Source organism: Hoplias malabaricus, chromosome 11, assembly GCF_029633855.1.
Source record: "Hoplias malabaricus isolate fHopMal1 chromosome 11, fHopMal1.hap1, whole genome shotgun sequence".
NCBI lineage: Eukaryota > Metazoa > Chordata > Actinopteri > Characiformes > Erythrinidae > Hoplias > Hoplias malabaricus.
In genome coordinates, this window is record NC_089810.1 from 29,137,859 (window position 1) to 29,164,629 (window position 26,771).

The following is a 26,771-nucleotide window of genomic DNA, read 5'->3' on the forward strand; positions in this document are numbered from 1 at the left end:
ATTCTGTTTTGATTCTCCACTCTATGGGCCACACCAAATTATTTTAATTTTCTTGTAGTTAACACACTGCATGGGTTTCCACTCAGTGTTCCTGTTTCCTTTCCACAGTCCAAAACACACTTGGGTAGGTAGACTAGCTATTCAAATATTTCCATATTTGTAACGGTGTAAGTGAGGTTGTGATGCCCTGTTATGGACTCGTGCCCTGCCTGGCGCAAAGTGTTTCTGAATAGGCTCCAGACACACTGCATCCCTGAACAGGATGAATTAACACTTTCATTATCTCATGTGGTGTATATATATATATATATATATCAATCATCTGGAGTCAACAGTTCATTACATTTCCAGAGCCTATTTAATGGATATTAACTGCAGACTTGTCTTTCAAATATGTACTAAATTTCATGAAATTAACTGGACAGATGTTCTGATATGTGATGTTAATTTGTCATCCATATAAAATGTAAAGTTGTGCCTAAAATGAATTTGCTGATTAAAAAACATTTGCTGAGTACCACTCTCTACTGGAATAATAATGTTGTTGCATGTAATAGTTAATAACGAGATATCTCTTTCATCAGTTGTGCTTTATTGCATGTACACTATCATACCTTATCTTCATAATCAATTCTACGGGTCAAAACAAGAATTTAAGTCATTGCATCTTTAACTTGTATTACATCTAGACATGTCATTTGTCTAATATTAATAATATAATGTGTTCTAAAAATATTATTTTTATTTATCATAATTTAACATTTGTGAAATTTGAGTGTATTTGATTTTATATGCTTATATGTACTGTACACACACACACAGACTCACACACACACACACACACACACACAACATTCTAAAAGAATATTAACCAGATTTGAGCCTTTTCAAAAGCTGCCAACAGGACTTTCTGGCTAAATCAAACTAGATCAATGTAGGAAATGTTAAATATTCTGTATGAAATGGTCAGATCAGAGCACCAGCATCTCAGTCCAAAATAAATGCTTTGTATTCAGTTACAAAGCCTCAATTAGGCAGGTGCAACGGGTAAGAGTGCATGATGGCGGCCTTGGGAGAGCAGTGGTGGTGCTCAAAGGGTTACACCCACAGTGTAGGAAGGAGAGATACTGAAGGACATTCATACCTACTGCTGTTAGACTATACAATACTCACAATATGTAATATACACCCATTATCTTGCATATATTTTGCACTGTTTATCTGCACTGTTATCTGTTTATCACTACCAGTATTATTACCTCCAGCTTTTTCCCAACAATGTGAATAATCATGTGCAATAATTTAAATCCCTGATCGCTGTGTATGTGCGTGGGTATATATGTTTGTACATATGTAAGTTTTTAAGTCTTTATATCAGTACTCTATTGTTTGTGTTATTGTTTACACATTACATTGTCCAATGCTCAAGATCGTGTGCTGCTGTAACAAGTGAATTTCCCCGATGTAGGATAAATAAAGTCAAAGTCAGACAGCAGTGGTGGACCACAAATTGTGCCTAAGGAAAGAAAGGATTACCAATCTAGCCTGCACATGTGGCACTCACACTATACCTGGTGTCTATATACAGAGTTTCTCCTATCATGAGATGTAAAGGCGCTTGTACTTGCCTGTACTGTAGTGGTGGTAAAACATGGAGCGCTTTAAGGTGCAATCTGTAAGATGTATACTGTACTTAGTCATAAAACGACCAGAGTGTGTGATCTTAAATTAAGGAAACAGTCAAAGCTAAAACTCTGCTGCCTCTCATAGCATTGCTGAAGCAATATATTCTGTTTGAGAAGTGCCCAGGCCGGAGCAGAGCTCCTGTGATCCCACCCTCTGAGGTCCTGCCTGTGATCCTGCCCTCTGTGCAATCACAAATAGTCCAAACCCACCACATTGCCAGGTCTACAAACAGTGTCTTGCAGCCATGAAATGACAAGGTGAACAGAGTTAATGTTAAATATTACCTGACCCAAAAAGTCCCATTGCCCTCTAAAAATCTCCCTGACCAGAGACAGAGTAAAATGAAAAATTGGCCTTGTGTTTGAAAGGTGGAGGCGGTTTAGAAGCAGCAACACTAGAGAACAGAGCCAGAGCTGGCTAATTTTCTCCTGAGCAGGTAACAGCAAATAATTTCTGAAAAAAATATTGATGCCTATGTATAGATTAAAAGGAGTAAATGCCATAGGTTGTGTTTTATATAAAGAGAGGCATAGCAACGTTTGAAAGGTGTCAGGACTGTGTTTTGTATGAAGAAGGTGAATAACAACATGATTGAAAGGTCTAAATACCATTGTGTGTTTGTTTTAAAGAAATTGAGGAAGGTTAATGTGGGCTTCTGTGGTGTGTGTGTGTGTTTTAAAAAAGAGGGTGGAACAAAAAAATCAAGCTTGGTAGTACACAGCAAATATACACGTTTCATAGTAGGTAGATGTTTTAGTGAGATGTACAATTGGTCGTGTGTTAAATGGATAAAATGGGAAATAAAATGAGTTTGAAAATGAGTTTTCTTTACAAAACCTAGCTCTAGCTTTCTGTGCTTAGCTGTTTAAGGTGGAAATGATTATTCAATAAAAAGCTGGAGAATAACGCAAATAAGACTCTTAAGCGGACCCATTTAAGCTAGAACTAAATGCTTGAATAAGAAAATTATGAAGAAGCAAGGATAAGCCTCCTAAAATTACATTTATGGTTGAAGAGAAAATAACACCAGTATTACAAATAACATAGACTCGTTGTTGTTAGTTGTTGTTTTATTGCCCTCTGGTTATACACAGCTTAGAGATCACTGGTTAAACTATAAATAAAATAAAAATGCAATATTTAGAATCATAGAACAAAAAAAACAACAAATTTAGACTCTTTCCTTATAAACCTTTGAATAAGTCACACTTAAGGTCATGCTAAATTACTCACATTTAACTCTGAGATTCAAATTCAGCATTTAAACACATTACAATCTTCAACATTAAATTTTTAGATGGATAAAAACCGTCAATAAACAACCTGGTAAATCTTTAGTTTACCCTCTGAACATATGCAAAATACATCAGATTACACATTATGAGGATCTTATGGATCTAAACACAGAATTAAACCGAGTTTGTAGATTTACAGACATTCTGACTGAACAGTGAGTAATCTCAATGGAAAACCTGTGCAGGAAAATGTATTGCACTTTTATGCAAAATGAACGATAGTTTACTTCTTCAAACAACACAACGTCCGTTTACACATTTAAACAGATTTCTAACATTAAATTAGAACAACTTACCACGTTGGGGCAATGTGATTTAGATTCTTAAGTGACAGGTTTAATCATTGTTGCATCTGCTTAGCTTGCCTGGCTCTCATTAAGCTGAAAAAGCCACTTGCACCTTTTTTCCTCACCAGTCAGAAGACACAAAACCGTAAACAAAGAGTGAAGCCCTCTAGAGGAAGGGAGTGATAACAACATCCCGGCCCGATGACCTCAACAGAGGGTCATCCAAGTAAAATTGGTGAACGACTACAGAATAATATGGTAATAAATGCTCTTTAGAGAAAGCAGTTAAACTTGAACACCAGATTAACAACAATTGTAACAGTGTCATGGAAACACAAGCTGAAAATCTGTAGAGCTTACTTGTCCATATTTCTTTCCAGCAAACATAGTTTGTGGATGGGAGGGGTATAAATACCTGTTTGTGTCTTTACTTGTACTGAACGTACCAGTCCATCAGCTCCAGCATTAACATCAATGAACAATCCAAGGGGCCACTGACTGCGAGGTTTTGATTCATGCAGGACTAATACAAGATCACCTACTTGATAATTTCTGGAATGGTGGGTCCACTTCTGCCTCTGCTGTAGGCTAGGTAGATACTACGCGCACCAACGAAATTTGTCCCATTGTCTGAACGTATCAATTGAGGTGTTCCTTGACGAGCTATGAAACGCTGAAGAGCATTTATGAAAGAATCCATGTCCAAGCTGTGCGTTACCTCTAAATGAATGGCCCTGGTTGTTAAGCAAGTGAACAGGCAACCATACTGCTTCAACTTACTGCGTCCCCTTCTGATGTCAATGGGACCAAAATAATCAGCTCCAACATTGGTGAAAGGTGGTTGACTTGGAGTTACACGATCAGCTGGTAGGTCAGCCATGAACTGAGTACTGATTGGAGCTCTGTGCCTTTTGCATGGTATAAACTGTTCTATAACTCGTTTCACTCTGACGCGTCCTCTGACTATCCAGAAGGATTGTCTAATCTCAGAGAGGACCCGTTCAGCTCCAGAATGACCTGTGAGTTTGTGGAAGTGCCATATGATCAGCTCACTTACATGATGCTTCTGTGGCAAGATCACTGGGTGTTTCGCTGCTTAAGGTATCGGAACATCAGTGAGTCTGCCTCCAACTTAGAGTAGTCCATTACTGAGGCGTACTGGCGTTAACTTTCTGAAGTAATCCACCCTCAGTGGATTGGTGATCTGGGAGCGTTGAACATAGTCAGTGATGGAAATCTCTGCCTGCTTCAGGCCATTGAACATTATAGGTGCACATAGTTTGGTTTTTGTCTTCTTCAAAAGAATATATTTTGCTCATAAGATCAATGCAATAGCTTTCTTGAGTTTGTACCAAGAGGAATACTTATGGATGAAACAATCAACCGCTGGAAGACTGGTGACATTGGATGAGATTGTGTATGTCTGGCTTGATTTCTTTACCTCTGCTTTTGGAGGTAAGCTTCCTAGCTCAGGATGGAGAGGCCAAAACTCTTCCTTCTGCCAAAGGAAAGCAGGTCCTTTAAGCCAGCGCTCACTGCTTGTAAGTTTTTCAGCTGATAATCCTCTAGAAACATCAACGGTGGGGTTAAGTTCTGTTCAGGCATACTTCCATTGTGAGGCTGATGAGACTTCACGGATCTGTGAGATTCTATTTGCAACCAAGGTTTGATACCTTTTATCTTCGTTTCTGATGTAATGCAGCACAATGGTGGTATCAGTCCAGAAGACAGAGTCCAGCAGGTGTAGCTTGAAATTTTGGTGGATTTTCTGGTCGAGCTGCACTGCTACCACTGCAGCCGCCAATTCTAGTCTTGGAATGGTGGTTGTTTTGACTGGAGTCCAGGTCCAATGATGGTGAGCGATTTGCATGTTCCTGCTCTGGGATAGACTTCAGGACCTCTGCAGCATTGCTTGTCCATTTGGTCAAGTGAAACCCTCCTTGCTTGAGCAGGTCTGTCAGCTGTGCTGCTAGATGGATAGCTTGCTGAGGTGAGTCAGACGATTTCAGACAATCATCCGCGTAGAAGTTTCTTTCAACAGTGGAGACGGTGTCTGCATCATACAGATGTGCATGATCAGATGCACATTTCCTTAAGGCAAAACTTGCTGCACCTAGACACCACACTCCGCCAAAAAGTTTAGATGTCATACGGTAGGAAAGTACCTCATTATTTTGATCATGGTCTTTCCACTACAGGAACCGCAGGACGTCTCTGTGGACTGGTGTTACATAAATCTGGTTGAACATGGCTTCAATGTCTGCCATCATAGCAACAGGACCTTAATACTCTGTCATACTTAGCTGCACAGTCAAAGATGACCCGTACCTTTCCTGGCTTGCGAGGGTGTACCACTGGATGATGCAGGAGGTACCATACCTTGCCATAATTGCGGTCAGTCAGTGAAGTAGGGACTCCTTCTGCGTAGTCATTGTTGATAGTCGATTTCATTGCTTCCACATACTTCATTTGCAAGTCTGCATTTTTTGTCAGTCTACGCTCCAGGAGTTGTATTCTGTGTGCTGCCAAGTTGATTGGTAGTGCCACTGCCTTGTTCTTAAAAGGTTTGTCTAAGATTTAGTGTGAGCCATCTTTAGAGACTGAATTCTCCCACTCTTTAATCACTTTATAGTAGTTGACTGACAGATTGCCCTTTTGGGTGGAGTCATCAAGTTTCCAAAACCTTTCTACCTGCATTTGCAGACTGTGATCAGACTTGAGGAAATTTTTGACCTTGACCTTCTTGCCACTTTGTTTGTAATGAATCGGTCAATTTATGGCCCAACCAAACATTGTTCTTGTGCCGTATGGATCATTATCGCCACCTACACGATATTCTTCAGCTCTGAGAAGGCATGGGGCATCCTGTCCAATAACAAGGTGCACATCATCTGAGTTGACTCTGGGAATAGGGATATCTGCTAAGTGATCTCATCTGGCAACCTCATCAGGTGTGGCGAGGCAACTGAGACCTATATTTAACTTATTTAGTGTTCTCACACCATTGAGTATATACATGTTGCCATCATGCAGAGAGTCTATCTCAAGGTTAACACTTTGAGTAAATATGCCTTCTTGGCTACCTCCTACCGTATCAAGATCCAGCCTTGCAGCTTTGCCTTTGACCTCGAGTTTCCTTGTGAGTTCTTCTGACACTAAACTTGTGTAGGCTCCAGGATCAAGTAATGCGTAAGTGACAGAGCTGATGTTGCTAGCCTTCCCTCTAACAGCCACGGGAACAATAGGTAAGCAAACTATACCATTTCCAGCACCAGCAAATCCACAAGTAACGTTTGGTGATTGAGTAGGTTGTATTTGTTGAGTCATTTTATTGTTACCAGTGGCATTTTGACTTGTTGCTGCTTTTTGCTTGTTAATGTGGTTTGGGTGTACATTGCATATCAATTGCGTGTGCATACCTCAGCACTATGTTCCATCATGAAGCAATTTTGGCACAGTCGTTTCTCCTGAACAAACGTGAGGCTTTCTGACACAGTTGGTGATCGGAAAGATGGGCACTGGTTCAAGAAGTGGGGCTCTGAACACTTCAGAAATTTTGAATTAGCTAGTCTTGTAGGTAGGTGTAGACTTGCTCTCTTGAAATGCAGCTGCCTTAACATTTGCAGAGTAATTTAACATCCTGAGCTTTTCCTTCAGTGTACTGGTGTAAAAGACTTAGCTTCTCTTCTGCAGCAACAGACTCTTTGTCCACCATCATGGTGAAAAGCCTCATGAATTTCCAGTACTGAAGGGGGTCACCATTGAACTTTTGTCTCGGCTCTTCTGGCTCCTAAACGGCTCTTTGTTTTACCACTTATTTCCACTGGTACAGAACAATATTACCTACATTTTACATTTTTATGGACAAAATATTATTGTTCAATATTAAAAATAATAAATAGTGTTGCAATGGCCAATTGTTTTTATGGCTGTCTTGTAATAACTCACTGATTGCACTCACACATTCAATTGTATAAATAACTGGATTTTTATTTAAACACCTTAATAAAAAATCACTTGTGAACTCTGAAATATAGCCAATGGAACCCAAAATGTAGGTATTACAAAATAGCTTATTAAATTAAATAATCATCCATTTCTGGGTAATAAAATAAACAAATACAATGTAAATTGCAAAACAGCAGCATTCAACGGTAGTGATTAAAACAACCACAACTGTCAACAAACATTTAACTGATTTAACATTTTCTTCAACTATTTTTTGGAAGGCAGATTGGCATTCAGGAAAACCAAGTGTAACCCACCTAGCTTTATCATATAAATATATAAGGGTTACTGTTTTTCTTTTTTTGTTTTTTGTTGTTGTTTTGTCAGTGATATTTGTGTGCACTAATGATGAGTGACGTTGACATTTGGGATTTCTGCTCCGTCATCAGGGAGAGACGCGTTAAGAACTGCGACGCGCCTCGTGTCTCCAGACTGCAGAAAAAAAAAAAAAAAACTTCGCGCATATATTCCTTGGTTGGACATTTTATTCAGTGTCCACCTTATAGCCACGCAGTGTAAAAGAGGTTAAAGAAAGTCAGATATCGTTTTTTTGGAGACTAGATTTTGAGTTCTGTTGTCTAAACTGGATACAGGCGGTGCTGGAGAAAAAGATTTGTCCAGTTCTTTTCGCCGAATTCTCTGGTGAGTATTTGAAATGACTCATGTATTGCCATGCTAACGCGAATTATAGCTAAATGTGTATTACTATGGGTTGGGTTTATGCTATGAAGTTCAATGTGATATAACTTTATTTTCAGTACAGTACTGTAGACTTATAAATTAAAACCAATCAGAGAAACTGTGAAACTATTTACAAAGTGAACTATATTACCGAAATGACGGCAATTACACTGCCATGTGCGTGGTTAAGGCCCTGTAAGAAAAAAGATGTGAAGTGTAAATGCCTATGAGCTATTGTGAAGTTCAAAACGTGGCTATGAATGACTTACACCAGATCTGGTTAATTTCATTTTATGTAAGAGTGATTAATATTTCCCCTGCTTATGCAGGTTGGTTTTAAGTTGACCTGGATTAAAGCGGACCGTTTGGATGTGAAGCTGCTTCTGGATCGGGGAGCCAGTGATGAGTTGGATGCCATAACCTCGTTCCATGGTGTATCAGGACCTCATCACAACAGCTAAGCCCAGTGTACCAAAAAATATACTACCCGGGTAGTTGCGCAAATTTTTACCTCCGAGTTTTTTTTTGGACAACTTTTGTACCCTCTGTGGGAAATTTTGAGTTTGGGCTGAACGTAAACATTTAATGGGATTTGAAATACATTAAGACTCAAAGGACTGACGGACTAAAAGAAAAAAAAAGGGGACAATTGTTAAGTAACTAATAGTACCAGTAATAGCAAGTGTTATGTTCAAATTTTGTTTAATAAATGCCGGCTCTGTTTATTCTGTTATTAACAAGTTGTGATTGGGATTTATTTTCACCTTTACTCCTCCTTCGGAACTTAGATTAAGGTGTGCGTGTATTAACCCTCAGTGATCCAGTAAATCATATTACACTTCATACACGTTACATCAACCAATTTCGTGGCGAGCCAGCCAGGAGGAGTAGGTGGAAAGAAAACGTATTATTATTTTTTGTCAGTTATCACTGCCACTGTCATTTTTTTCCTCACTACAAACTGCACTTAAACATGGATGTTGAAACAGACTATGGCACTGACATGAAGAGGTGTGTGTATGTTGAGGGTATTGTTACATCTGACATGGATGAACAGATAGCTACATTTTGTTCAAAATTTGGGCCTGTGAACAAAGTATTAAGAGTAAGACAAACGGGGCAGAGTTCTGGGGTTAAAGCTTTAGTTGAGTTTCAGTCTGACGAAGCTGTTGCAAACCTAGCTCCTACCCTCCGACAGACTTACCCTAGCATTGACAATCCCAATATTATGTGGCGTGTAGATGTAGCTTGCAGTGTCACCCAGATCACTAAGAAAGCCACCCTTATTGACCTCTCAGCTGTATCTGATCATGGAGATCACCCTGGCTCAGAAAGTGATGCAGATTCTGATGACAGTAGAACACCCTTAATACCAAGAACACGTTCTAAGATTAACCTTTTTGAAAGAGACTCCTCAAATTCAGGCACAAAAGCAAAAGTCTGGGGAAAGATGATTCAACCAGCAACATTTAGCAGCCCAAAATCTCCAGATAACAGCATTATCAATCCCCCTGAAGTGCAGAAAATCATTGTAGAGCATTTAATTAAAAATGATGGCTCTAATGCACCAAGCCACAACTCCAAATGGCTTCGCCCGTTTTCAGGAAGGGTTCCTAAACCTCCAAATGAGGTTGATTTTGAAACATGGTCTCTCCATGTCGAACTTGTGATGCAAGACAACCCCAATGTCGACATGCAACGGAGAAAGATATTAGAGAGCCTACTCCCACCCGCATCTGACTTAGTGAGGCAGCTAGGCCCTTATGCAGCTCCTAATGATTACGTCAAACTTCTTGAATCAGCTTATGGACTAGTTGAAGATGGGGAAGAGATTTTTGCACGCTTTCTAAGTACCCATCAAAATACAGGTGAAAAAGCTTCTGAGTTCTTACAACGATTGCAAGTGCTGCTGACCACAGCTGTACAAAGGGGAGGAGTGACAGACAAAGATGCAAACAAACACTTAATAAGGCAATTTCGACGTGGATGCTGGGATCAGTCCCTTCTTCTTACATTGCAGTTAGAGCTCAACTCAGGTACACCCCCTAAATTCGCTGATTTCTTGTTGCAATTACGAATAGAAGAAGACAGGAGAGCAGCGAAGCTGGATCGCATGCAACGGCATCTAGGGGGCACAAAGACTAAACCGTGTGTAAGCATGCAGCTCCTACCCAAGATATCTCCTCAATATGAGCCAGTCACCGAGGTACTTCAGGCGTGTATTACACAAACGGAGGATTTGAAAAAACAAATAGCTGAACTTAAAATGCAGCTTACGAAAAAGAAGGAACAACGAAAGCAGAATAGTTCTAAAAAGTCACACTCAAAAACCGACACACCCTCAGTTGAGGCTTCTGAGGCTCAAGTCCAGCAAATCACACCAAAACCTCGACCAAAAGCTTGGTTCTGTTTCAAGTGTGGCAACGATGGGCACCTTGCTCGAGAATGCCCGAACCCCCCAAATAAGTTTCTAGTAGATCAAAAATACAAGGAGTTAAAGGAACGACAAAATGAGTGGCAGAGCAAATATGGGCATTTAAACTGGAAAGGGCCGCAGTGGAGGGACTAACTGCACCCAGAGAAACAGAACGTCCCAAACAAACTCAGCGAGTCACTTGCAAGAACCATTCCACAATAGAGCCCAGTAGCACCAAACTTCCAAAAGGCTTAATAGGACCAAAGTGCACAGCTACAGTAACAATTGAGGGAATTCAGTGTGACAGTCTTATTGATTCAGGGTCTCAGGTGACCACAATTTCAAAGACTTTTTATGAAACTCACCTGTCACATCTGCCTATTTTTCCTATTCAAGACCTTTTAGATCTTGAGGGTGCAGGTGGTCAGGAAGTTCCCTATCTGGGATACACACAAGTCTCAATCGATCTCCCAGAGAATTTAGTGGGGACACTTGAGAGTGTTGACACCCTAGCACTTGTAGTCCCTGATCACCGGTCAAATGTTCAAGTTCCCCTGCTTATAGGCACAAATTTGCTTGATCCTCTTTATGAAAGACTTGCACTTAGCATGGATGATTGCTTAGCACGCAAACCAAAAAATGGCAGAATTGGAGCTGTTAAACTACAAAGTAAAACCTGTGTCACTATTCCTGCTGGAGAAAAATTAGTTTTGAGTGGTTATACAAGAAACGTCCCATTTACAACAGACACTACCCTCTTAGTAGAGCCCCCTCAGTCAAACTTACCTGCTGGTCTTTTGTTTTGCAGTTACATCATGACAAGTCCTTTACGTTCGTCTTTCAAACTATCTGTGCTTGTAAAAAATGAAACTGCACGTGACATCAAAATACCTGCTGGTCGTATGATAGCTGAGGTCTCTATCCCTAAGACTGTACAACTACTCCCAGTAAGTGACACTAAAACCATGCCAGTTGAGTCAGCCCACACTGCACCATGTGCTGCCGCATGCAGTGCTGTTCAAGCCTCTGAGTCTCGTAAGCTTCCCTTTGACTTCACAGATTCACCCCTGTCAGAAGAGTGGAAAGAGAGAGTTACAAAGAAACTCGGTGCAATGTCAGATGTTTTTGCTTTAAATGACCTTGACTATGGCCACACCACAAAAGTTAAACACAATATCCGCTTGTCTGACCCCACTCCCTTTAAACAAAGGCCTCGACCCATCCATCTATCTGACTATGAAGCTGTCAGACTTCACTTAAAGGAGCTCCAAGACGCAAACATAATTCGTGAATCAGAAAGCCCCTTTGCATCCCCCATTGTCGTGGTAAAGAAAAAGAATGGCACAATCAGGCTATGCGTGGATTACCGCAAGCTTAATAACCAAACAATAAAAGATGCCTATGCATTGCCCAACATTGAAGAGGCTTTCTCAGCCTTATCAGGTTCAAAGTGGTTCTCCATTATGGACCTTAAGTCCGGATATTATCAGGTGGAGGTGGAGGAACAAGATAAGTGCAAGACAGCGTTTGTGACACCCATGGGATTTTGGGAGTTTAATAGAATGCCACAAGGAGTAACGAATGCTCCAAGTACTTTTCAAAGAGTCATGGAAAAGTGCATGGGTGGCATGAATCTGAGCGAGGTATTAGTGTTTCTCGATGACCTCATAGTATTTTCAGCTACACTTGAAGAACACGAGGAACGGCTTTTAAAGGTGCTTAGTAAGCTCAGGGAGTTTGGCCTAAAACTCTCGCCTGAAAAATGTCAGTTCTTCAGAAAATCTGTCAAATACCTCGGCCATGTTGTGTCAGAGAATGGGGTTGAGACAGATCCGTCTAAGATAGCGGCCCTTACCACCTGGCCCCGACCAAATAACATCAAAGAGTTAAAGTCTCTTCTTGGATTTGCGGGGTATTATAGGAGGTTCATAAAGGACTACTCCAAAATTGCGAGACCCCTCAATGACCTAACCGCTGGTTGCATACCCCCAAAGAAAAGGCCTATTAATGCCAGGACCTCACTGAGTCCAGACTTTAAAAAGCCTTTCAATGAGAAATGGACCACAACTTGTGAGGATGCCTTTAAAAATCTCATTCAAAAACTAACAACAGCTCCTATCCTTGGATTTGCCGACCCCAAAAAACCATACGTAGTTCACACAGATGCTAGCCTCCACGGCCTTGGTGCTGCAGTTTATCAGGAGCAGGAGGGCAATCTAAGAGTGATAGCCTATGCGAGTAGGGGACTCTCGCGCTGTGAGCGGAGATATCCTGCACATAAATTAGAGTTCTTGTCCCTCAAATGGGCTATAACTGAAAAGTTTTTTGACTACCTATATGGGGCAAAATTTACAGTGGTGACAGATAATAACCCGCTGACATATATTTTAACGTCCGCGAAACTTGATGCAGCAGGGCACCGCTGGTTGGCTGCTCTATCCAGCTTTAACTTTAACATCCAATATAGAGCTGGCAAAAAGAACCAAGACGCTGATGGTCTTTCGAGGCATCCACACTTCCAAGACAATGACACACATGATATCAGTTCTCAAGAGGAAGATGACAGGATCAAAAAGTTCATTGCCCAGTTTTTGCAAAGTGACAAAGAGCCCAATTTTCCAACTGAAGCTGTAAAAGCAGTGTGTCAAAGACATGAACTGACCCCAACACCTAATGCAGAGTCGGAGCATTTACATCCACTGGTTCCAGTAGAATGCGTAGCCATTGAAGCATCCGCATTACCTGATGTATTTTGTCAAACAGATATGTTTGGGTCAAGTACATTGCCAAAAATGTCCCTTCAAGATTGGGCACGAGAACAAAGACAAGACCCAGTCATAAACCGAGTAATTGATATTGTCAAAGCAGGCAAAAACCTTACATACCGACAAAGACGACGGGAAAGTCGTGATGTTCAGCTAATGTTAAGAACAATGAACCAGTTAATGCTAACCAATGAGGTCTTATACAGGAAACGTTTGGATCAAGGCAAGCCCTGCTACCAACTAGTACTGCCAGCCAGCTACAGATCTCAAGCACTCGAAAACCTTCATGATGCTGTCGGACACATGGGTATTGATAGGACTTTAGATCTTGTACGTGCCCGCTTCTTTTGGCCCCGAATGGCCTTAGATGTGAATGACAAGATTCGAACATGTGAAAGGTGTGTGCGCAGGAAGAAAAGAGCTGAAAAGAGTGCTCCATTAGTACATATCCAAACGAGCCGTCCATTGGAATTAGTTTGTATGGACTACCTTTCGCTCGAGCCGGATGGTAAAGGGACAAAGAACATTTTGGTCATAAAAGACCATTTCACTAAATATGCAGTAGCTGTCCCTACGGCAGATCAAAAGGCTAGGACAGTTGCCAAGGCCCTTTGGAGCAATTTTTTCATTCACTATGGATTCCCTGAGCGTTTACATAGCGACCAAGGTCGTGATTTTGAATCAGCCCTGATCAAAGACTTGTGTTCTCTGCTTGGCATAAAAAAGACAAGAACAACACAGTATCATCCACGTGGCAATCCCGTGGAGAGGTTTAATAGGACTCTCCTTGAAATGTTGGGAACACTTGAAGAGGGAGACAAAAACAGGTGGAGAGACTTTGTACAACCTCTTGTACATGCGTACAATTGCACTAAAAACGATACAACTGAGTTCTCTCCCTACCAGCTCATGTTCGGCCGCCAGCCACATCTCCCAATAGACATAGTTTTGGCCTAAACCCAGAGCGATGTAGTAAAGTGTCCCATTCTGAATATGTCAAAAAGCTTACAGAAAGCCTATCAGAAAGCTATCGACTAGCCACGGAACACAGTAAAAAACAGGCACTGCAAAACAAGCGGAGGTTCGACAACAAAGTGAGGGAGTCCATTCTAGCCACAGGGGATCGAGTTCTTGTGAGAAATGTTGGCATCAGAGGCAAACATAAAATTGCAGACCGCTGGAGTAAGATTGTTTACACAGTTGTTAAGCAAATACCAGACTTACCTGTCTATGTTGTTGTTCCAGAGAATGCAAATGGGCCTGAGAGAGTCCTTCATCGAGACTTACTGTTACCTTGCGGATATTTACCATCTGCCCTTGAGGAATTGAGCCCTTCCAACTCAAAATCAGAAATTGTAACGGAAACACCGCTACCAAATGATCCTCTGGAAATTGAGGAGGAAACAGAGTCACCTGAATTGGAGGATGGAGTTCACTACTATTCTTCTTTTGACCAACCTTTGTGTGAGACAAACGATACACAAACAGCCAATGAGCAAGGAAATACAGTCTTGCAGGACACTGAATGTGCAGAGAGTCCTCATCCTAAAGGGTCACCTCAGTGTGATTCACAAGGAGAAAACATACATGAACAATCTGAAAGTGAAGGTTCAAGTCAGTTCCTATTGGACCCTGATGCTGAAATATTTCACCCAATGTCTGCACAAACAGGTGAACGAAATGAACATATACCTAACCGAAATGTCAGTTTGGACATTAATCCAACTGTGGACGGTAATCCAAGTGAACCCTGTGATCTTAACAATGGACAAACAAATGAACTAGAGGCCCCACATGAAACTGAAATTAGAAATGAGCAAATTGAAAGTAACCCTGACAAGGAAACTGGACCAAGGAGATCTACAAGAGAAAGGGTGCCTCCAAGAAAATTCACTTACCCCACTTTGGGGAGCCCATTAGTAACTGTGATGCAATCCCTCTTACAGGGGTTAGACAAAGCCCTATCTGAGACTTTTACATTTGACCCAACAGCTATTAACAGCTTTACTATTTAGAATAGTACATCATGCAAGGATGCATGCCGATTTAGGAGGGGAGGATGTAACCCACCTAGCTTTATCATATAAATATATAAGGGTTACTGTTTTTCTTTTTTTGTTTTTTGTTGTTGTTTTGTCAGTGATATTTGTGTGCACTAATGATGAGTGACGTTGACATTTGGGATTTCTGCTCCGTCATCAGGGAGAGACGCGTTAAGAACTGCGACGCGCCTCGTGTCTCCAGACTGCAGAAAAAAAAAAAAAACTTCGCGCATATATTCCTTGGTTGGACATTTTATTCAGTGTCCACCTTATAGCCACGCAGTGTAAAAGAGGTTAAAGAAAGTCAGATATCGTTTTTTTGGAGACTAGATTTTGAGTTCTGTTGTCTAAACTGGATACAGGCGGTGCTGGAGAAAAAGATTTGTCCAGTTCTTTTCGCCGAATTCTCTGGTGAGTATTTGAAATGACTCATGTATTGCCATGCTAACGCGAATTATAGCTAAATGTGTATTTTCAGTACAGTACTGTAGACTTATAAATTAAAACCAATCAGAGAAACTGAAACTATTTACAAAGTGAACTATATTACCGAAATGACGGCAATTACACTGCCATGTGCGTGGTTAAGGCCCTGTAAGAAAAAAGATGTGAAGTGTAAATGCCTATGAGCTATTGTGAAGTTCAAAACGTGGCTATGAATGACTTACACCAGATCTGGTTAATTTCATTTTATGTAAGAGTGATTAATATTTCCCCTGCTTATGCAGGTTGGTTTTAAGTTGACCTGGATTAAAGCGGACCGTTTGGATGTGAAGCTGCTTCTGGATCGGGGAGCCAGTGATGAGTTGGATGCCATAACCTCGTTCCATGGTGTATCAGGACCTCATCACAACAGCTAAGCCCAGTGTACCAAAAAATATACTACCCGGGTAGTTGCGCAAATTTTTACCTCCGAGTTTTTTTTTGGACAACTTTTGTACCCTCTGTGGGAAATTTTGAGTTTGGGCTGAACGTAAACATTTAATGGGATTTGAAATACATTAAGACTCAAAGGACTGACGGACTAAAAGAAAAAAAAAAGGGGACAATTGTTAAGTAACTAATAGTACCAGTAATAGCAAGTGTTATGTTCAAATTTTGTTTAATAAATGCCGGCTCTGTTTATTCTGTTATTAACAAGTTGTGATTGGGATTTATTTTCACCTTTACTCCTCCTTCGGAACTTAGATTAAGGTGTGCGTGTATTAACCCTCAGTGATCCAGTAAATCATATTACACTTCATACACGTTACACAAGTGTCTCAGCTTTGCTTGTTGTTCTCTGATTGGTTGAATGACAAGCCTTAGAAAAAATGGCTCGGTCTTAGACGAGAACCGGCTCTCATCGTTCACTTACAAGAGCTGGCTCTTTGAACTGGTTCGTTCGCGACCGACACATCACTAAATCAGATCAGTTGGTGGGAGCCTCAGTGAGTCTACTTGGGCTTGATACTGCTGCCTTGAGAATTCAAGCAGTTGTGAGATTGAATCTTCTGCTATTGGTGACAGTGACGGTCATGTTATTGACAGGCTCTTGCCAGCCTTAGGTGTAGAATCAAGATCTGTTGTTGCAGCTTGTATCCTTTGTTGATTGTGTAACATCTGTGCATCTAGCTCAGCCTTGTGATGCATTCACTGGAGTTCCAGTTCAAGCTCCTCTTTGTTGCATTAAAGTAACAGTTCAAAGTTTTCTTGTTCCTTCTTTCGTAATGCACGTAGGTTTTCTAGCTCGGCTGACACGGGGTTATCATCATCTGTGCCATCTGGAGCTTCTTCAACTGGAACATTTTGATTTATGTTGTCTAGTTCATCAACATTTAGCTGATCATCAACCTCACCAGAGGTTTTCACTTCTCTAGCCACAGGCTAGAGCATTGTGACACACATCGTGAACACTCATCAAGTGACCTTTTCATAGGCTTCTGACTATTCTTTGTCTGTTTCATCAGTGAGCATATCATGATAAAGTCTGTGTGCTTCCTGGAGTTGAGTTACAGCTAGGTCGAGGCTCTCCAGTACTTCACTCAACCCTTCAGGCTCATTATCTCTGATTTTCACATTGGCAGCTGTTATCATCCTAGTTACGGCTGCTTTAGCTTGTCCTCGCCTGCCTCCTCAGCGTCACGAGGTCAACTTCTCCCTCAGACTTGTCCGGGTTGGACATGTTGCCGGCGTGTTTAACTTTGTTACGAATAACATAGACTCGTTGTTGTTAGTTTTTGTTGTTTTATTGCCCTCTGGCTATACACAGCTTGCACTTACACAAGACAAAAAACAAAGAATGGAGCCCTCTAGAGGAAGGGAGTGATACCAACAATCAGCCTTGCCTCTAATATTAAGGTGGTTTAGTCAGTACATTCTTGTAAATGCAGTGAAAAGGGTAGAGGCTCTTTTGATTTTTGCCTTTCACTTAAGTAGCACTAGGTAATCAAAAGCAGGCAGCAACATAGAGCATTACACAACTAAATGGCCCCTCCCTCCCATTGTTCTGTTAGATTTAAATCAAGAACCATATAGAGGGAGTGTTGCACCAAAATGTTGGTCACATGATTCATACAGGTTCCAAATAGTTCCAGGAAGCTCTAAGAAGCCAATTTAAATGCAGAGTCAGGGAGAGAAATTGCACATTTTTGGTCATTAGTCTTTAATAAATGATTTAAACTATTTCTACAGCACGTGGACCTGTGTATGAGGTTATATATATGCTTAAAATAAAAAAAAATGCAGCTTTTTCAGGATTAGTGTGAAAATCTGCATTACTTGCCTCATATGTATATTTTAGACAATATTATCTCAGTTACAAACATATCCATTATTTTTTTGAGTAATATTTACTGCTTTTTAAACTTGTATTGTAGCTTCTATGAAATATACCCTATGGTTTCTGATAAGTTAGAGGAAGGTGAAGAAATGTTCATAAACCAATTAAGATTTGTATCTAACACATCATGATGGTTTAAGTAATCCTATATCTTAAAGACCTAATCTTAAAGACTAATGTAAAAAACTATATCAGATTGGACAGGAGGTTTAGCCTTCGTGTAGATATCTAAAAACATGCTAAATAAGTGCATGACAATATCACATCCAGCCAGGACAATAAATTAAATTTGTTTTAAAAACAAAAAAATATATTTTACAATGCACTTATTAACACAATTGATAAATCTAAAGCAAAAAAAAAAAAAAACAGTAACACAATTTAAAATGGCTGTTTCAATTCAGTATAGTGAAGATCTTTTACTAAAGATTACAGCAACAAATAAAATATGTTAAGTAATGTTCAAACACATACACATTTCAAGCACACACCATTGGGAAGATTATTTGCTTTATTAAAAATGAACAAGGCCAAATCCTGGGTGTTGAGACTCAAGGTGCAGGATGAAGGTGCTCTTTCTTTACTGTTTAAAAGTCTCAGATACGCATTACATCAAATTCTACATAATCACAAAAACAATTCAGTTCCTTTCTGTTGTGTAATCTTAGCTTACATTCTATTTCAAAATAAACCCTCATCTCAACCTCTCCACTCACAACTCTACAATCACTCACCCAGTTACATTTAACAAATACTTCCCCACATCACGATAGAATATTTGTTCTCTACTTTCCCAACAGAATAAATCAAAATTACATTATGAAACGGTCACTTCCAGGCTGTTCGTTGTTATGTATATACTTTACTCAAAGTGCTATAGCCTAATTAACTATAATTTCCCCCAAATATACTAATTTAATGGGGAAATCCGCTGGCATGGTTTAACACACTTGTTAATTGCATATCGGTGTGCTGATAGTATAACATTAAACGTCTTAAACTCGAAAAACATGCATCACACTCGCCTCTGTTCTGTTGTAACTATACAGCGCTGCTGGTGTCTGCCGCTAACTTCCAGGTACTACTGAGAGGTCCATGATCCGCCAGTGCAGTCTCTCTATACAGCTCTGGTTTAAATCTGAAAAGTCCTGCCTGTTCCAGGTAAACAGCTCATCCTATTGGAGGGCCAAGACAGCAGTTTGGTGGCAGCTCTCCCACTGGCTGAATAGACAACAAGTTAAGCACTGCCAAAAACTGTGAGTAGCACACCAGAAGACTGGGAGTCTACATCAGTCCAGCTGAAGTAAATTACCAAAGACTGCATCAACTTGAAGGGATGGAAATTCCTTATTGTTCTCCTCAATGCTGGGGCTTGCTTCAAAAAGTCAGCCTCAGCAGTGCAGTGCTCAGAGAAGGTGCTCACAGTCAAGGATGGGCAGGATGGACAAATTGAGGCAGTGGCTTGAGGTCAGTAGAGAAAGGGACTAGCAATCCCAGTAGTGCACAGAGGCAGTAAAACTTCAAAACAGAGTAGAATGTGTGGTGCAATTTTTGACAGTGAAACTGGACTAGTCATTGCACAAAACCATTCTAGACTGACAAGACAATTCTGAGTATATTCTACTCTGAAAGTAATGCAGATTTCAGGAGCATGAACTGGTTTTGATCTTCCCAAGTTCACTCTTGCCACTCTGCTGCTGCGCTCACTTCACTGGCTTTGTGTAGCTGCCCACGTTAGATTTAAAACGTTGGTGCTTGTCTACAAACCTACCTCCTACCTATCTTATGGCAATGGCTTACAGCCTGACCTGACCCATCATCCTTCAAAACCCATGGAAGACAAGCATCAAGACTCTTCTGTCCTGGCACCCAGGTAGTGAAATGAACTCCCACTGGTTGTCCAGACAGCAGACATTCTTGCAATCTTTAAATGGCTACTTAAGATCCATATCTTTCTAAATGACTGTGAGCAGTATGTATGTGTAGAAATGCACTGTATTTGCAGTCATTCTGTACTTAACACTATCTTTCTTCTAGGTGAGAACACATAGGTATTGTTTGATATTGCACATATGCTGTGTAAATTCTCTTTTCCCTAAGTGTCAGCAATGATCCTGCTCTGGCATTGTCTGAGCTCAAGAAGTGTTTCAGACAATCACCTATTTGTACCAGCTGGAATACAACTTCAACCAAACAAATCTTATTATCCTGATATCTTTTCCTTTGTGTTCTGCTGCCAGAAGACTTGAAGTGCCATGTGCAGCTCACCAGACACCAAGGACAAACACACACACATCCAAAAAACACTCAAACCCCCAAAAACAACAACTTTAAACAACTGAAAGGGAGGGTGCCAGGCATGTTTCGAGCTCACCAGTGAGGTTTCATAGACACTCTAATACTCTGCTGCACTCTTAGGCATCACCAGCTATCAAGTTCACAATCCCGGCCTGGTAAAGCAGTCGGTAGTCTGTCAAACCCTGCATAAAAATCCTTAGCGAGTGGCTTGTGGGGCACAGTGTTTGTCCAGGTTGCACCCACTTCAGGGCCAAAACCAGCTCCCGGTCAGACTCCTGAGTGTCACAAAACTCCACTGTTCAAGCTCTCCAGCCCCATGTTGCTCGGCCTCAAAACAGAAGCCACCTTTCCTCTGCCTCAGTTTTTCCCCCAGCCCTTCAAAATAATGGAATTCCACAGCAGTAACTGGTGGTGAACCAAGCTGTCAGCGCTGTTGTGGAAAGTGCTGGATGGTGAACTGGTATTCCTAGAGCACCACTATCCACCAAGCCACCTACCCTTCTGGCTATTCGAAGCACAAGCCAGGCGAGTGGAGCATGGTTACTTTGTAGATTAAACAGGACTCTGTAATTTGTGGGCATTCACTGTCCTGAAAAAGGGAGTGATGAGGATTCAAAACATGAGCTCTCTTCCCAAAGTGCATTTAATTAATTCATTTAAGCAGTAAATTAGTAGCAATGGGAATTTTGTCTGATTTCCATGTATCGAATAACATCTAAATATTAAAATGCAACATATAAATCTTCAAAAATCTTCACTGCAGCTACACACTATATTCTCATTTCTTTCACCAAACAAATTGTGAACTTAGTGTTAATGTTCATAAAACATAAAAAAGCATGTTTTTTCTTTATCTCTTAGCTAAAATGGCTGCTTGGTAGTTACAACTCCATTAAACATTCACTGCTAGTACATGTAAGCTGGTACAAAGCATAGAGAAATTCATCTATAAAATAGCAACTTTTTTGATGCACTTAGTTTGAATATAAAGCTGTATCGACAGAGAAACTACTATTAACTTTAATTTTAAACTACTTTTAAACAGATATTCCCACCTACAAATGAAGGTATGTGTCAGGGAATGCGAAGGGCGGACTGGCAGAGGCGGACGCACACGCTAAAACACAAACTTTATTTACAAAAGAATATAACGAAACAGATGCATGGAGTGAACTAATCAGATACAGATACAGACACACCTGGACTGAGATGACTAAACAGACAGAGAAAGATAAGCAAACTAACCTTGACACAGAGAGCTAAACAGAGATCTAAACCTGAACACGGAGAGCTAAACAGACTGAAGGGTATTGACAACGAGAGACACAAGGAAGGAAACAGACAGAGAACAAACTGAAGCGAGGGACAGACAGACTGGACTGAGCAACATGACAATAGAAGCAAAACAGCATGACTAGGGAGAATAAAACGAATGACTGACAAGAGGAAGTGAGAAAAGGGGACTTAAATACATAACACAGACAAAACACACCTGGAACAGATAACGAGGGTAATAAGACATGGACAAGGAGGAGGAACAAAGGCAGGACATGGGCGGAGACATGGACAATAACAAACAGAGCCATGTGCTAAGAGAGCACATGGCGGGGAAAACAGACATGACAGGATGAGGGCGTGACAGTATGTGAGTAGAGGATTCACAACACAAGCTCTTGGCAGTGTACATTTTCATTGATGGCCTTGTATCAGCCTTTGTTGATAATATTCCTCTGGTGGATTTAGGGCCTTTGTCCTGTCCTGCTTCAGAGTCCTACTGTTCCCATAACAATATCCATGCCATTATTTTCAACTCTTTGCCACTTAGCTACTTTCCTGATCCAATGGAAAAAGAGCATTCTATCTGTTTTGTCCATCCTTATTATTATCTGCAGTTGGGGAACATATATTTCTGTTGTTATTTCTTAATTGATTTATTGGTTTATTTTAATTGTGTATACATCTGTTTAATTGATTGCATATTACTTCAGACATGTCACAACATTGACTTTATTGTTTATATTTGTGCTAGAAACACAAATTAAGCATTTAACATGAACTTAGTATTTTTTACATTAAATAAAACATCATTCTGTTAAATACATGCAGAGCCCTTTTGTTTTATACATAAATTCTCAGATATCATCTACCCAAACAGTCAGTGGAAAGGGATAGCCATGGTAGTGCATTTAGCACTGAAGACAATGTTCACCTTTTTATAATTTTATAAAATATATACCATAAGAAAGAAACGCCAAATTTCGCATATATTATGGTTTTACTTATTACATATCAACTGTAAGATTGCTCTGAAATATAAGACTAAAATGACATTTTTTATCAGATGTTTTAAACAATTAAGGATATGCTCCTAATATGTGAAATGGCAAATTACTTGCTTTTTTGGCTCACTTAACTGGCAGTTTTCCCATAATTTGCTTTTTATTGTTCTTTTCTGGTCTCAGTATGATTATGTAGCACTTTGGAAAAAAGATGCAGAATAACAAACCAAAACTTGAGGCCAAAATTGCAAATATCTCTACAGCTACAGTGAATTTTCCAGGAGAGCTGACATATGCTGGAATAAATGTGATCCAAAGAGCACAGAATATGAGCATACTAAATGTGATGAACTTGGCTTCATTAAAGTTATCAGGCAGCTTTCGAGCCAGAAAAGCCAGAACAAAACACAATAAAGCCAGGAGTCCTATATAACCCAGCACAGCCCAGAAACCTACTGCTGAACCTAAATGACATTCTAATATGATCTTTTCTTTGTAACGCTTTGGGTTTTGGAAGGGGAAAGGAGGGGATGTTGTTAACCATATAATACAAATAATGACCTGTATAAAAGTTAATGCAAGGACACTGAGTCTCTGCTGTGGAGGCCCAAACCACTTCATGACATTACTGCTTGGAAGTGTAGCCCTGAAGGCCATTAATACCACTATTGTTTTCCCCAGAACGCAGGAGATGCAGAGGACAAATGTGATTCCAAATGCAGTGTGACGGAGTACACAGGACCATCCAGAGGGCTGACCAATGAAAGTAAGTGAACAAAGGAAACACAGTGTCAGAGAAAATAGCAAAAGGAAACTAAGCTCTGAGTTATTGGCTTTGACAATTGGGGTATTTTTATGCCTAAAGAATATGATTGCTATTATTATTGTCATGAAAGCACCAGTCATAGAAACAGCTGTCAGCAAAATTCCCATTGTTTCTTCATAGGAAAGATATTCAATTTCCTTCTTTACACATTCATCCCTGTGTGGATTTGACCAGTATTCTTCATCGCATTGTTCACACTTAATGGAATCTGTCAGAGAGTGAAACAAAAACAGTAAAATGAGAATTGGATATACAAGGACAATAAAATAAAACGACTCCTATATATATTGAAGTGCTCAATTACTGCTACATGAACCATTCTACATATTTGGTAGACTCATGGGAGATTTAAACTTTTGATATAGGCCATGAAGACAGTGTTTCATGTTTGTTTCTCTTCTTTTATTTCTGTACCTGTCATATTACTGATTTGTCCATCTGCGCATTGTATGCAGTCAAAGCAGCAGACAGGCTTTCCTTTTAGTACAGCTTTCCTGGTGCCTGGAGGACAGCTCTCACTGCACACTGACACTGGCACCTGCAAGCAAAGAATATTTGATTCCTTAAATATGTTAAGGGAACATGTTTTCTGTGACCAAGATGCAGCTTTCCTTGTTATACTCACTTGATTGCTATTTTGTGCCCACAAAATAGAGGCCATGTTTACCATTAATCTTTTGTGTTCAGGGAAAGAGGAGTCATAAAACCCAACCGTAACAAATTCATGCTGATATTCTTTACTCGTCTGCCAGTTTATTATCTCATATTTTGCAGCAGGATCACCATTTTTATCAAAAAATACAAGTTCAACCTCCTTGGTTTTGAAATGCACCCTTTTAAGGTGTTCTAGGAACTTAAAATAAAACAAAATAAAACACCCACAAATAAAGTCTTTATGTTTAATACATTATTTTGATATTTAAAAGTTTAATTAAAAGCAAATACATTTTGTGACTTTTTGAATTAGTGTAATATATGCATTCCAATCACAAACTTTTCTTAACAAGACTTCAAACTCACAGTGAGAGGATCAGGCTGCTTATTTGTTGGACATGTCTGTGTGCAGCCAAGGAGGTCATGTAGAGTGTGGGCAACTGCATACACTCCTTTATACACATTACTGAATATGGGCATCAGGGACATGTCTGTAAAAGTGTTTTTCAGGTCAGACACATTCTCCTTGCCTGTGCACACTTGCAAGTTGTCACTTTCATTCTGTATTATATATTTACACTTAAACAGAGCCTCCCAGAATTCAGTAAAAATGGCACTGCCTGCTGTTTTTAATGGATGTATATCCAGAATGAAGTCTTTCAGACCTGTAACTGTTGTTTTGGGAATGGATAGCCCTATGGCTCCTTGCAGTATGTTATGCTCATCTTGTGTGGCCAATACTGGATCAAAGATCCAGGCCTCAGATCCTACCCACTGGTATCCAGTTATGTTGTGCTCATAAAAAACATGCAGCAAACTTTCCAGGTCCCAGTTGTCAAGAAATCCCACTATCACTCTAGAAGTGGAGCTTTTAATCTGCTGAATTATTCTTAACACTTTTTCTTGTGAGTAGGTTCTGAAAAATGGAAGGGAGTATTCTAGACATATTCCCAGTTGTTCTGCAGCTTCAATAAATGCAGCCATTCCACTGTTACCATAATCATCATCTCTTCTTATTGCCCCTACCCAGGTCCAGCCAAAGTGCTTGACCATTTCTGCCAGTGCTCTGCTCTGGTAATAATCACTGGGGATGGTGCGCAGGAATGATGGGTATTTCTGTTTGTCACTGAGACAGTTGCAGGTGGAATAGTGGCTGATCTAAAAACAGATTCACACAGGTCATTATGCCCAGTCATTTGTTTTTCATGCATTATAAACTGGGAAAAAACACACAATATTTATGTGAATTATAAGAGTTTTTAGAAATTCTTGAAGTCAGTTTTGATTAATAAAAAATTGAATCCTTACTAAGGGAATGCTGAAAGGACCCACACTCATTGCAATAGCCATTGACACTGATGAGTATGTCTCTCCGATTATGGCCTGCACCTGGGCTGGCTTTGTGCAGGGTCCATCCAAGACTGTCTGTTCATTTCCATTAACAAGTGCCATTGCCATTCTAACTCCCATTGCTGTAGAACTGCAGGAGTCAAATATCTTGTATCCCAGTGAGACTCCAGGCAGTAATGTGGAACTGTTGTTGATCTCCTCTATTGCAAATATCAAGGACTGTGAATACTGGAATGCTCTGAAATCAAGACTGCACAGTAACAAATTATTGTAAGAAGATTATTTTATGATGCATTCATTACTGATGTGTAAATGCAGTGTTGCAACAATAGATTAATATAATACAATCTTAATTCATATTTGAATACATTTTTCTCTTGCTACTTACCCCTTGCATTTTATTAACACTGGCTTGACCATATAGGACAAGTCTGTGATCTCCCAATTATTATGGAAAGGGAAAATTCCTCCTATGATAATATCACCATCCTTTAAAAGTTGTGGGTATGCAGATATTCCTTGGAGGCTACAGGTCTCATTAGCCCCAGAAAAATTAATGATTGCAATTATCACATGCAAAATAGTAAAAAGAGACTCCATTCATCTAAGCTAATTTCAGCACATACAAAAACTGACAGTGTTCTAGGTCTTATTTTTTCTTCTTGTTTTACAGGAGGAAACTCTGGTATTTATATATTTAGAAAGACAGAATCTTTGATGTCAGATTACACTGGCTGACCTCAGTCTAAGGAGGTGTGGCCTGAAAGAAAGCCTCAGTGTTTTAATGCAACTTAGCTTAGTGGCTGTTTTGTGAAGTAAACAAAAAAATAAAAATAAAACACAACAAGCAGAAACTCACACACACACACAGTCTGTTTATAAAAATGTTGGGACACTGCAAAACCATCAATAAAATGTGGTTTCCTGTATAGGGATTAATCCTAGTTTTGGACTATATACAATTTTGAATTGTGAGTTTCCACTGAAAGGAGGATATAGTACATGACTAGGCTTAATCCCTGTATGGGAAACTATCCTGAGATTTAACTGAAATTTAACTGAAACTGAGGCAGGAAAACACTGTGGAGGGGGAGCCAGTCCTTCACAGAGTGACACTCATACACACATTCACTCACACCTATGAACACTTTTTTTAAAATTGCAAATCCACCTACCAATGTGTGTTTTTAGACTGTGGGGGGTAACTGGGGCACTTGAGTCCCCATCTTGGGTTAGTTTTTCTACAAGTTGTCTACCAAACTTTGCCTACCAAAATTTTCTCATGAGCATCCAGGCAGTCACAAGGCATTGTAATCCACACTCACCTCAGATAAAATCAGCCATTTAAGACCTTCCCTTTAGA

At 40.0% G+C, this 26,771-nt stretch overlaps 1 protein-coding gene and 1 long non-coding RNA gene across 2 annotated transcripts in view; one reads left to right on the forward strand and one right to left on the reverse strand.

The window, feature by feature from the left end:
* LOC136709228 (uncharacterized) overlaps positions 1-23,344 on the forward strand; it is a 30,340-nt gene extending 6,996 nt beyond the window's left edge. The window contains exon 3 of the long non-coding RNA XR_010804465.1: positions 23,260-23,344. This is a non-coding gene — a long non-coding RNA (uncharacterized lncRNA). The remainder of the gene's footprint in view (positions 1-23,259) is intronic.
* LOC136709227 (extracellular calcium-sensing receptor-like) lies at positions 22,705-26,008 on the reverse strand. Its single transcript, XM_066684312.1, has 6 exons — positions 25,797-26,008; positions 25,367-25,658; positions 24,425-25,216; positions 24,030-24,257; positions 23,819-23,942; positions 22,705-23,612 (listed from the first exon to the last, which is right to left on the reverse strand). The coding sequence occupies exons 1-6, from the start codon at positions 26,006-26,008 to the stop codon at positions 22,705-22,707; spliced, it is 2,556 nt and encodes an 851-aa protein (XP_066540409.1).
* Positions 26,009-26,771: the final 763 nt, after the last annotated feature.